The sequence below is a fragment of the Dendrobates tinctorius genome, unplaced genomic scaffold (assembly GCF_039654945.1).
Source record: "Dendrobates tinctorius isolate UK_male_01 unplaced genomic scaffold, ASM3965494v1 ptg000035l, whole genome shotgun sequence".
NCBI classification, from domain to species: Eukaryota; Metazoa; Chordata; class Amphibia; order Anura; family Dendrobatidae; genus Dendrobates; species Dendrobates tinctorius.
In genome coordinates this window covers 44,373,149-44,387,019 of record NW_027361703.1, presented here as the reverse complement: position 1 = coordinate 44,387,019, position 13,871 = coordinate 44,373,149, and the positions used below count along the sequence as shown (strand labels likewise).

General features: G+C 44.2%; 1 protein-coding gene across 2 annotated transcripts in view; it reads left to right on the top strand.

Moving 5' to 3' along the window:
• TRABD (TraB domain containing) overlaps window positions 1–10,712 on the top strand; it is a 143,189-nt gene extending 132,477 nt beyond the window's left edge. For both annotated transcript variants that reach the window (XM_073573450.1, XM_073573449.1), the window contains exon 10: window positions 9,766–10,712. In XM_073573450.1, coding sequence (XP_073429551.1) covers window positions 9,766–10,255 — 490 coding nt within the window. In that variant the 3' untranslated portion in view covers window positions 10,256–10,712. The remainder of the gene's footprint in view (window positions 1–9,765) is intronic.
• Window positions 10,713–13,871: the final 3,159 nt, after the last annotated feature.

Below are 13,871 nucleotides of genomic sequence, written 5' to 3'. Positions count from 1 at the left end.
GTTAACGTGCGTGTGTGTGCGGTGACGTCACCGGTTACAACTGGACGGAAGTTGTTACAACCGGAAGCTGGTTAGGGCATTTATTATTATAGATGATGAGGAAGAAGCCGTCTGTTGTTGGCGGTGATGGCGTGTAGAGGCTTCTTCAGCCAATGTAATAGATTTAGAGTTAGGGGATTCGTGTGTGAGACGACGGCGTTTATAAGCCTTAATCTTGTCAAGTCGATGCTGTTTTTCCTCAGGAGTCTCATTAGCACGGCGTTGTTTTTGTCGTAGTGCTAAAGCTGCTTTCCTTTCACTGGCATTGGCATACTGTGCATCGGTATTGAATGGTGGTATTGATAGGGCAGAAACAGATTGCTGATTAGTTATGTCAGTGAACGGCATATGGGATGAAGTGTAGCAGTAAATTGTTCCACATGCTGATGTGGAAGCATCCTGTTGTGAGTCTAATAATAATGATGAGGAAGAGGCCGTCTGTTGTCGGCGGTGACGGCGTGCAGAGGCTTCTTCAGCCAATCTTATGGATTTAGAGTTAGGGGATTCGTGTGTGAGGCGACGGCGTTTATAAGCCTTAATCTTCTCAAGGCGATGGTGTTTTTCCTCAGGAGTCTCATTAGCACGGCGTTGTTTTTGTCGTAGTGCTAAAGCTGCTTTCCTTTCACTGGCATTGGCATGCTTTTTGTTATGACTCATGTTGGCACAGGTAAAGGAGTCTATTTGGCAGTTATCTGGCAGTGAAGAAGGCGTCCTGGAGTATTGTAGAGTAAACAGATACTAATTGACCCTGTAATTGCCCAGCTGTAGTTATGAAGTGGTAGTGGCAAATTGGCCCTGTAGTTAGACACCGGCAGAGGAGCAAGGCAGCAGTACTTATGGCGGTAGAGGCAAATTGGCCCTGTAATTAGACACCGGCAGAGGAGCAAGGCAGCAGTAGTTATGGCGGTATTGGCAAATTGGCCCTGTAATTAGACACCGGCAGAGGAGCAAGGCAGCAGTAGTTATGGCGGTAGAGGCAAATTGGCCCTGTAATTAGACACCGGCAGAGGAGCAAGGCAGCAGTAGTTATGGCGGTAGAGGCAAATTGGCCCTGTAATTAGACACCGGCAGATGAGCAAGGCAGCAGTAGTTATGGCGGTAGAGGCAAATTGGCCCTGTAATTAGACATCGGCAGAGGAGCAAGGCAGCAGTAGTTATGGCGGTATTGGCAAATTGGCCCTGTAAATTAGACACTGGCAGAGGAGCAAGGCAGCAGTAGTTATGGCGGTAGAGGCAAATTGGCCCTGTAAATTAGACACTGGCAGAGGAGCAAGGCAGCAGTAGTTATGGCGGTAGAGGCAAATTGGCCCTGTAATTAGACACCGGCAGAGGACAAAGGCAGTAGTTATGGCGGTATAGGCAAATTGGTCCTGTAATTAGACACCGGCAGAGGACAAAGGCAGTAGTTATGGCGGTATAGGCAAATTGGTCCAGTAATTAGACACCGGCAGTAAACAGGCATAGGACCAAGGCAGCAGTAGTTATGGTGGTACAGGCAATGCCAAGCGTCCGCACAGCAAGTCGGCGTGAGGTAAATGACGCAATTTCACGAATGCAAGATGGCGTCGGCGGACGTCGTTAACACCTCTTGCCATGTTAACCCTCAACACACCACACCGCCTCAACACACACTCCTCTCACCTTTCACCTCCACTCATGTCCACTCACTCTTTCACTCCACATACGTTCCTTTCTCTCACTCCGTTTCTCATACTCACACCGTCATCGTCGCTGCCCCGACATCTTCCTCCGCCGCCGCGATCCAGGATCCAGACGTTCTCCAGGCCGCCGACATGTTCTTGCGGGACGCCATCTTGGATTTCGTGAAATCCCGCGATATTCAAGATAGCGTCGCCGCAACAACATGTCGCTGGCGTGGACGACATCGGGATCCAAAAAGATGGCGTCGGCGAAATCTTGTGAGATTACGCCGACGCCATTTTGGATCCCGATGTCGTCCACGCCAGCGACATTTTGTTGCGGCGACGCCATCTTGAATCTCGCGGGATTTCACGACATCCAAGATGGCGTCCCGCAAGAACATGGCGGCCTGGAGAACGTCTGGATCCTGGATCGCGGCGGCGGAGGAAGATGTCGGGGCAGCGACGATGACGGTGTGAGTATGAGAAACGGAGTGAGAGAAAGGAACGTATGTGGAGTGAAAGAGTGAGTGGACATGAGTGGAGGTGAAAGGTGAGAGGAGTGTGTGTTGAGGCGGTGTGGTGTGTTGAGGGTTAATATGTGCGTTTGTGTGTGTGTGTGTGTGGTGACGTCACCGGTTACAACTGGACGGAATTTGTTACAACCGGAAGCTGGTTAGGGCATTTATTATTATAGATAAAAGGGTTTTTTTTTTAACCTGAAAGTGGCATATATAGTAGGATATGGTAGGGTTCAGACAGGACCCGTCAGAAGTGTCACCTTGCTGCGGTTGACGGGCACACATGAATTGGCCAAATCATGCGCTAAGAACCTTCGCTTTTGTAAGTACATCTTGCTGAGGGACAGAGCGTTTGGAAGTTTTTATTTCCATTGACATGTCTTGGCATTCACAGGGTGCTGCTATGCTTTCTTTGTATATGTTTTGCAGTCACTGCAGCTTGCACCTATTCATACTTGGAATGTGCTGGTCAGGTTTTTTTGTATTGCTAATATATTAAACACCTTCTTCTCCACGGTGGAAAATGAAATGCTACAGTTGTGGCCAAAAGTATTGACACCCCTGCAATTCTGTCAGATAATACTCAGTTTCTTCCTGAAAATGATTGCAAACACAAATTCTTTGGTATTATTATCTTCATTTAATTTGTCTTAAATGAAAAAGCACAAAAAGAATTGTCCAAAAGCCAAATTGGATATAATTCCACACCAAACATAAAAAAGAGGGTGGACAAAAGTATTGGCACTGTTCGAAAAATCATGTGATGCTTCTCTAATTTGTGTAATTAACAGCACCTGTAACTTACCTGTGGCACCTAACAGGTGTTGGCAATAACTAAATCACATTTGCAGCCAGTTGACAGGGATTAAAGTTGACTCAACCTCTGTCCTGTGTCCTTGTGTGTACCACATTGAGCATGGAGAAAAGAAAGAAGACCAAAGAACTGTCTGAGGACTTGAGAAACCAAATTGTGAGGAAGCATGAGCAATCTCAAGGCTACAAATCCATCTCCAAAGACCTGAATGTTCCTGTGTCTACCGTGTGCAGTGTCATCAAGAAGTTTAAAGCCCATGGCACTGTGGCTAACCTCCCTAGATGTGGACAGAAAAGAATAATTGACAAGAGATTTCAACGCAAGATTTTGCGGATGTTAGATAAAGAACCTCGACTAACATCCAAACAAGTTCAAGCTGCCCTGCAGTCCGAGGGTACAACAGTGTCAACCCGTACTATCCGTCGGTGTCTGAATGAAAAGGGACTGTATGGTAGGAGACCCAGGAAGACCCCACTTCTTACACCGAGACATAAAAAAGCCAGGCTGGAGTTTGCCAAAACTTACCTGAAAAAGCTTAAAATGTTTTGGAAGAATGTTCTCTGGTCAGATGAGACAAAAGTAGAGCTTTTGGGGCAAAGGCATCAACATAGAGTTTACAGGAGAATAAAAGAGGCATTCAAAGAAAAGAACACGGTCCCTACAGTCAAACATGGTGGAGGTTCCCTGATGTTTTGGGGTTGCTTTGCTGCCTCTGGCACTGGACTGCTTGACCGTGTGCATGGCATTATGAAGTCTGAAGACTACCAACAAATTTTGCAGCATAATGTAGGGCCCAGTGTGAGAAAACTGGGTCTCCCTCAGAGGGCATGGGTCTTCCAGCAGGACAATGACCCAAAACACACTTCAAAAAGCACTAGAAAATGGTTTGAGAGAAAGCACTGGAGACTTCTAAGGTGGCCAGCAATGAGTCCAGACCTGAATCCCATAGAACACCTGTGGGGAGATCTAAAAATGGCAGTTTGGAGAAGGCACCCTTCTAATATCAGGGACCTGGAGCAGTTTGCCAAAGAAGAATGGTCTAAAATTCCAGCAGAGCATTGTAAGAAACTCATTGATGGTTACCGGAAGCGGTTGGTCGCGGTTATTTTGGCTAAAGGTTGTGCAACGAAGTATTAGGCTGAGGGTGCCAATACTTTTGTCTGGCCCATTTTTGGAGTTTTGTGTGAAATGATCAATGTTTTGCTTTTTGCTTCATTCTCTTTTGTGTTTTTTCATTTAAGACAAATTAAATGAAGATAATAATACCAAAGAATTTGTGTTTGCAATTATTTTCAGGAAGAAACTGAGTATTATCTGACAGAATTGCAGGGGTGTCAATACTTTTGGCCACAACTGTAGGTGAAATGCTTAGAGACAAAGAAAATCCTATATTAAGAGTCACCAATCTAACCCAAGAAGAGGTGCAAAACCGGCTACATAAGAATAAAATGGATAAATCTCCGGGTCTGGATGGCGTACACCCACGAGTACTAAGAGAACTAAGTTATAGACAAACCATTATTTCTTATATTTAGAGAATCCATAGCGACGGGGTCTGTTCCACAGGGCTGGCGCATAGCAAATGTGGTACCAATATTCAAAAAGGGCTCTAAAAGTGAACCTGGAAATTATATGCCAATAAGTCTAACCTCTATTGTTGGTAAAATATTTGAAGGGTTTCTGAGGGATGTTATTCTGGATTATCTCAATGAGAATAGCTATTTAACTCCATATCAGCATGGGTTTATGAGGAATCGCTCCTGTCAAACCAATCTAATCAGTTTTTATGGAGAGGTAAGCTATAGACTGGACCAAGGTGAGTCATTGGATGTGGTATATCTTGATTTTTCCAAAGCGTTTGATACCGTGCCACACAAGAGGTTGGTGCACAAAATGAGAATGCTGGGTCTGGGGGAAAATGTGTGTAAATGGGTAAGTAACTGGCTTAGTGATAGAAAGCAGAGGGTGGTTATAAATGGTACATTCTCTAACTGGGTCGCTGTGACCAGTGGGGTACGAAGGGGTCGGTGTTGGCACCTATTCTCTTCAACATATTTATTAACAATCTGGTAGAAGGTTTGCACAGTAAAATATCGATATTTGCAGATGATACAATATGTTAAGTAGTCAATACAAAAGAAGATGGTATTCTGCTACAGATGGATCTGGTTAAGTTGGGAACTTGGGCTGAAAGGTGGCAGATGCAGTTTAACAATGATAAATGTAAGGTTATACACATGGGAAGAAGGAATCAATATCACCATTACACACTGAATGGTAAACCACCGGGTAAATCTGACATGGAGTACTTTGGGATCCTAGTTACTGATAAACTTACCGGGAGCAGCCCGTGCCAGGCAGCGGCTGCCAAGGCAAACAGGATCATGGGGTGCATTAAAAGAGGTCTGGATACACCTGATGAGAGCATTATACTTCCTCTGTACAAATCCCTGGTTACACCGCACAAGGAGTATTGTGTACAGTTTTGGGCACCGGTGTTCAGGAAGGATATAATGGAACTAGAGTGGGTACAAAGGAGGGCAGCAAAATTAATAAAGGGGATGGGGGAATTACAATACCCAGAGAGATTAGCAAAATTAGGATTATTTAGTCTAGAAAAAAGACGACTGAGGGGCGATCTAATAACCATGTATAAGGGGACAATACAAATATCTCTCCAAGGATCTGCTTATACCAAGGAAGGTGACGGTCACAAGGGGGCATTCTCTGTCTGGAGGAAAAAAGGTTTTTCCACCAACATAGAAGAGGATTCTTTACTCTTAGGGCAGTGAGAATCTGGAATTCCCTGCCTGAGGAGGTGGGGATGGCGAACTCAGTCGAAGGGTTCAAGAGAGGCCTGGATGTCTTCCTGGAGCGTAACAATATTGTATCTTACAGTTATTGTTAGGTTCCTTAGAAGGACTTAGATCTGGGGATTTATTCTGACAGAATTTTATAGGCTGAACTGGATGGACTAATGTCTTTTTTCGGCCTTAGTAACATAGTTAGTATGTAATATCTGTCTACAAATATCTCAAGGGCTGTCACATTGTAGAAGGATCATCTTTATTTTCATTTGCACAAGTAAAGACTGGAATCAATGGGATGAAACTGAATGGGAGGAGACAGATTAGATATTAGAAAAAACTTTGACAGTGAGGGTGATCGATGAGTGGAACAGGCTGCCATGAGAGGTGATGATTTCTCCTTCAATGGAAGTCTTCAAACAGAGGCTGGACAGACATCTGTCTGGGATGATTTAGTGAATCCTGCTTTGAGCAGGGGGTTGGACCAGATAACCCAGGTGGTCCCTTCCAACTCTTCCATTCTATGAGGTGGAACAGGAGCTTGATGCTAGCATAACAAAGACTAGTACCAACAAAAGCTTAGTTCCGTCTCCTACATGAATGGGCTAAGGAGGGGGATGAAGAGGAGGAGACTGGAGAGTTGTCATCATGATGTAGGCAAGGAAGTGTTATCTGGAAGGAGTTTTGCACATTTGGCCGACTTTATTTACCTCTGCCTCTCCCATGACCCTTGCATTACATTCATCTTGGCCAAAAGAGTATTGGTTGTTCACACTGCTAGACCCACCCTGTGTCTCTCCTTCCTGAGGAGAAAACGTCTACTAAAATGGTGCTATACCAAAAGGCCATTGTGGAAAATATGTTGAAACCTTTCTTTCAGAGAACGCTAGTGGCAAGGAAGAAAGGCGAGGGAGACGCACACCAGGTACAGCAAAGGCCTGGGTACACTGTCAAAGGCATGGGCCAATTTCATGACGCCCTCCGAGCATCCAGGGCCTGATGACCGGGTAATTTTTGACAATGAGAGAAAATTTTTAAATGATCCTTAAACAATATTTGGCTGACCAAACCAGCGTACACTCTAATTTATCTACGGCCTTCAACTATTAGGTCTCAAAGCTGAACACCTTGTAAGAGCTGTCCCTCTATGCCTTGGAGGTTTTGTTGCCCTACTGTTAGAGTCTTGTCTCAGTGGGTTTTTAGTGCTGCCGGGTGGGGTCATAACAGACAGATGCTTTTGGCTGTCAACAGAGAATGCTGACAGGCTCACTCTGACAAAGATGAATAAAACCTGGATTAGCCTTGACTTTTCCACATCACCAGATGACAGCAGTACATGAAGTGTTATTAATGTTCAATATTTGAATGAGTCACTACAGTGATCCTTTTCAAGGTTCTATTGATGACTCTGCTTAGAATTTTTTTTCTGGCTTTGCACTGTGTGCAGAGCTTTGAGTGTAGGAGTACCACTACATGACAATTTCAACAGAATGTATATGAAGCCCTCCATTATGAGTGTAGGAGGCTGTCTTAATATTTCAATGAGTTCTTCCAGTTGTTGCATTCAAAAGTATATGGGTGACCATGCTTGTAATTTTTGGCTGGCTTTGCACTGCGTGCAGAGCCTTTGAGTGCAGGAGTACCACTTCATGACAATTTGAACAGAATATCTATTTAAGCCCTCCTTTATGTTTAACACAGTCCCTCTTCCATCTAGTTTTGGCAATTCTTGCTTCTTTCATAAATTATAACACCATAGAGAAAACACCCATAAAAAAGAACTTTATTGTTTACTCAATTTGCTAGATATATTACAAAAGAAACCCACATTGACAACTAAGCCATTATGGCGTGCTTCTATCTGTGGTCCCCTGATGAGCCCTTAAATTAGGAGGGGTGAAACGTGTAGGGACGAGACTATGACATTGACAATATTCAGATAAGTGACCTACAAAGGTGTTTGTTTTTTGGGGCATGTTTGTGTCTGCAATTTGGAATTATTTTCCTATGTATGGAAATGCAGCATTTTCTGTGTCTTATTATAGCAGAGAATATGGGCTATTTAGCATGCCTTCATTATATGTATGCGGATGCTGAGTAGATGCATGACACTTTTGTCCATTAGGACAACTGCATATTTGCACTTTATTATTGAGCAATTTATTACAACACTGTAGGGAAAGCTCTTAGATAGCTATTTAACAATATCTAGGTAGTGGAATTCTTGGCCAACTAGTATTTCATAAGGCCCAGTATACGGGAATAACTGATTGATTGGCTCAAGAATACCTTCTTGTGAGGGTTAGTCTGAACATTTACATCTATATTGGGACTAATATCCCTACAAAAGAATTAGTGTGTTATACTATGCTCAAATTAAGGCATTTTTGACTCCATCTAGGAGCATTAAAGAATATTGTTATTTTTACAAGCAATTTAATTTGCCATTGGTTATTCAGCATCACATGTGTGTCAGGTCTGTGGTCTAGGTGTGGTTTTGTTACGTTTTGTCTTTTTGCATTTTCTATTGTGTTGTGTTACCCCTTTATCTATAAGGGACTATTTTAGATATTCACGTATAAATAAAGGAGAAAAACTAATGGTGGGAAATTATTCTCACTTGTGGTTATTGGTTTCAAAACCTACCTGACAAATAGGTGATTTTAGTATTTTTCTTTTGTAATATATTTAGCTAATTGAGTAAACAATAAAGTTCATTTTTATGGGTGTTTTCTCTATGGTGTTATAAATAAATATTCCCAGTATAATTGAAGTGTTTAAGGTGTTGTTTTTTTTTTCCTCTTTCATAAATTACTCTGACATTTCCAATTTTTTTAATTTCAGTAAAGAAAATTTTAATTTTTTAAATCCTTTTTGCATTTTGCCTTATATTCAAGTCATTATACAAGGAAGAATGTTTCTTTTATATATTTTTTTTTTTTTCCTGTAAACTCCAATTACTTTTTTTTTTTTGTTTTTTATTGTCAGTCCTTAAAGTGGAGTAAGGCTGGAGTCACACTAACCTGCGCAAAATACGCTCCGTATTTTACATGCGTAATACGGATCAATGACCACAAAATAGTGGTCCGTAGGTCATCCGTAAGCAAGGTGAGGTCGCGTATTTTGCGCATGTGTGTCTCCGTATGCAATCCGTATGGCGAGATTTTCTCGCAGCCTTGCAAAATGGACATTTAACGGTTTTGAGGCCTGCAAACAATTTAAATCATTAGCCTGCACCCTATTTAGACACTCAGAAATAGGTGGCTGCCTACATTCTGTACATTTCTCACCTTGCTTTCACGAGGTGTGTTGGTGTTCTTTGTGCAGCATGGCAGAGGGTCTGACATTCAATACAACTGAGCAGGTTCTCTTTACCTGGCTCTTGTCACGGTGCTTTGGCCAACCATATCCTGTGAAAGTGGATCCGCGGAGGAGGAGACGCATGTGGGTACATCCACTTTTGAGGCAACGACTCACAAGAGGGCTTTTTCACCGCCTCTATTCGTCTCTGCGGGAGCATCTGGAAAAATTTTACCAGTACTGTCGAATGAGCATTTCCACATTTGATCGCCTCTTGGAGACAGTGTGCCCTGGGATCACATTTCAGGACACTAGGATGCGCCAAGCCATATCTGCAGAGGAGCGACTTCTACTCACAATACGTTATGTACTCCACAACCACATTCTCTATGTTCATAATGTGTGTGTTAATTTATGTTTTTTGGCCTTCTTGGACAATGTTTAATACCCTCATCTTACTCAAAATATGTTTCACCTGACACAGCACAATGTTACATCTAATATGTACTGCATATCACTTAGTCATTGTGCCACCAAATATGTGTGTGTTGTTCTCTCTCATTTCCTACCAAGTTTGGTCGGCATGTAACTGATTTTTTTTTACTTTAGCCATTCTAACCTGGACTATTTCTGTTGTTCTACAGCTTCCTGTCCACTGGCCTGTCTTATGCCGCCCTCCACCATGAGTTTCTCATTGGAAAGTCCACCAATTCAGGCATAGTGAGGTCTACATGTGCACAAATCTGGACAAGACTCCATCAGGTGGTCCTACCCGAGCCCAGGATGGAAGACTGGTTAAGGATTTCAAGGGACTTTGATGAGGACTGCCAGTTTCCAAATTGTATTGGGGCCCTGGATGGCAAACATATCAGGGTGCATAAGTCGCCGAACTCAGGGTCCCAATTCTTCAATTCTAAGCAATACTTTTCTGTAGTATTGTTGGCTCTGGTAGACCCTCAATACAAGTTTATAATTGTGGACATTGGGGCCTATGGAAGGACGGGAGACTCTAGAGTCTTCAATACTTCCACAATGGGTCGGCGGCTACGCACCAACCAGTTGGATCTACCACCACCATGCCAGCTACCAGGCTCCCCCGAACAATCAGTCCCTTATGTCCTTGTGGCAGATTAGGCCTTTCAGTTATCACGTAATGTCATGAGGCCATATCCCCGGCGCAACCTTGACCACAGGCGCAGAATTTTGAACTTGCGCCTATCACGTGCTAGGCGACTGGTGGAGTGTTCCTTTGGGATTCTTTGTGCCAAATGGCGGGTACTCCAGTCTGCCATTCAGTTGAGTGAGCAAAATGTGAATGAAGTTGTGAAAGCCTGTGTTGTTCTGCATAACTTCACCAGGATACATGATTGCTCCTCCTCTGATGGTGTTGTGCGTAGGCCGGACAATGTGCGCAGGGTGAGACCACCTATCATCCCTCAACGTAGACCGCTCTCTGGCCTCAAAGTGCCTGATATATTCACTAATTACTTTATCTCACCTGAGGGGGCTACTTCTTGGCAAGAGAATGCTGTGTCTATGTTCTAATTATTTTTGGTTCAAAGTGTGTCTAAATATATATTACTCAAGCCTTGTTATGATTCTATGAGTGTTTCTTTGCATTGGTTGGTGTCTGTTAGTATGTTGTGAGGGATAGTGAGAAATCACACAGAGATGTTAACTAGAGTAGACAAATTTTTAGTTTTGCCTTTTTGTTTTTTGGGTTTTGCTTAAAGGCAAACATAATTTTGCCATAACACAAATTTTGCAATGGCCAAAATGACCCTTTGGGCCTTCGTTAACTTGATGTAACATTAACATAACAGAAAATAACTGCAACAAACATTATGCAATAACAACATTGCTGCATGCCTACATTAACCTGGATTAGGCAACAAAGGGTGAGCTCCATCACCAAAATAAAGTCAATAAGATAACACTCACATTTCCTCATAATGTTTTCCAAACATAGAAAGATTCCACCATGACAGGCAAGGCTACCTCACATCTTTCACACAGATATTACCTGTCTGTAGAACAGACAATATTTAAGCATGCTATACTGGAAAGGATGAAAATACAAAACTCACTTGTTAAGACATAGAGAGAGCGTGATATTGTGAATGCTGTTCGCCTCAAATTGGTTTACTAGAGAATGCTAATAACAAAGTTGACTACTTAACTAAAGGCAAGCACACCTTTCCTATGCATTAACAAGTGATTAGTGTATTTTCATCCTTTCAGGTAACAGTATAGCGCATTTAAATATTCTCTTTTATACACACATGTAATATCTGTGTGAAAGGCGTGAGGTAGCGTTGCCTGTCATGATGGATTGTTTCATATGTTTGGAAAACATTGTTTACAAATGTGAGTGTTAAATTATGTTCTAAATGTTGGTGAAGGAGAACACCTGTTTTTTTTCTCTAGATTAGAAGCACCAGTTACATGTCACTGGACATCTCCAAAGTTTGGATTCATAAATCCTCATATGTAGGGGAAGGGGAACGGGGAGGAACAGCCTGTGGGTGCTGCTGGACATTGTGGCCAACATCGCCCTGTGTGGGGCCATACTGTTGCCCATGATGCTGTTGTTGTCCAGCCTCCTGGGCCTGTTGGTGATACTGCCCAGAGTAATAATGATGATGTGAGGGGCTTCTTGTTGGCTATGGTAGGCCTGTGGCTCATACCCACCAAGATAGCCAGATCGTCCCCAACCAGGTTGGGACCAGCCTCCAACACTGGGTGGGTACAAGTGGCCATATTGGTGGGGTTGGCTTGCTGAAGACATTTGGGGCTGCGGAATAGAAGGATGGGTAGGGGGAGGAAGGGGTTGAGGTGTTGGCCCACATATTGGGGGCTGTTCAGACCCTGCTTGAGCAAGCATCTGTGTGGATGGTCTCATGCGCATTAAATTTCTTGGTGAGAGCTGCCACCTCTCCAGAAATTCAAACACCTCATATGGGGTATTGGGGGGGGGGGGTGCTTGCATCAAGCAGGATCTGAATACACCCCCTAATACGGAGCCTGACCTCACGGGTAAGGGCACGGAGATAAAGGGTGAGGCTACGTGCATAGGCCTCCTCACCATCATCTGTAGTGACTCTGGACAGGTAATTCAGCACCCCAGTGTCCACATTGGTCCTGCTCTCTTGAATGGCGACCTGGCGCCTTCTTCTTATTCGCCGTGTTGCTAGAGCAGCCTGTGGGGAGGGCCTGATCTGGGCAGTTGGGCTGCTGCTCAAGTTGCCCATCTCTTCCAGGATGGGTGAGGTTGCAGCTGCAGACCGTCCTGGTGGTGTGTTGTGTCGGGCAGCCATTGTGTGCTCTTGTGATGCCTCCTCTTCAGACATCCTTCTTGTAGGGGGAGAAGATGGGCCAGCCACCTCATCCCCTACAGGATCAATAACGGGCTCTGCCTCTGAGGCCGTTCTTCGATCCGTAAGGTTGGATTGAGTTCTGTTATGAAATAGAACAGAGGCAAAAATACATCAATATTTTTGTCCCTGTAAAGTATTTGTGTAATGTTTTTGTGTCATGTGGTGTGAGGTATGTACTTACGGTCTCAGAGCCAGAATTGGGGCGAGGAAGTTCAGCCGGTCATAATATATATATTTCCGCTTGACATGGCCAGCATCCCCACTCCTGGACCGCTGCTGGCGTTCCCGGCGGTATTGGTCCCGGATGCTTCTCCACCGTTTCATCACATCTTCCACTGCAATGTGACAGGAAAGATTGTCAAAATCACATATTTGAGTGGTCACATTTTCAAACAGTAGTCTAGGCATGGGGCCTTATGGGGTGTGCGTTCTACCCATGGTGGCATATGTAATTGGGCCGATACCCAGGGTCTCATTAGCTCCCCTGAAAATAATTTTTGTGGCTAGGAGGATGAGGAGCTTGTGGCCTAACCCCTAATTATGGCTGTGTGAAGCCACGTGTCACATCCTAATGTAACGGCCTCATGAGGCTAAAATTACATGCCCAGGAAGGGGGGGGCGCTGATTGTAGAGTCATTTTATAGCGCGCGCTAACGTTAATTATATTTTTAGGGTTGCACTTACGAATTTTCTGCTGCTCCTCACGTGGTCTGTCACCGAGGTCATGGTACATCTGGCGACAGATGCGCCTCCATGACGCCTCCTTTCGTGTGCGGTTCGCATAGTTTGCGTCGCGTGGGTCCCATATTTCTGGACGCTCCTGCACCAGCACAATTAGCATCTCCACATTTATGTAAGTGGACGCCATGCTGCTGCTGTACTCCGTGGAGGCGTACTTCCTGGATGTCTGGAGCGCTTTTTGAGCTCATTTGCATGTCCTACGCTTCCTGATGATGGATTGGCCCATTTCCTGTTCACCAGCCAAAAGACCTGCGTATTGCTTGCAGGTCACACGTGTGGTCAGTGTGTAATCCGTATTTTTTGCGCACCCATTGACTTGCATTGGCGTGCTACGGGCGTAGTACGCTGACAATCGCAGCATGCTGCGAGTGGCACGGAGCGTAGGATACGGAGGAGAAATATACGCCTGGTGCGAGTGACCCCATAGAGAATCATTGGTCCGTGTCTAATGCGTGCTTTTTGCGCCTCTCACGCACCCGTATTCCTCGCCAGTGTGACTCCGGCCTTAAAAGTGACCCCATTATTCTCACCAGCGATCTGAGAGTCAGAGATGCTTCAAATAGCCTTCCTCATGATGTTCTCCTTCCATTCAGCTCTTTTTTCCATCCATTTCAACATTTTCACTGCCCCCA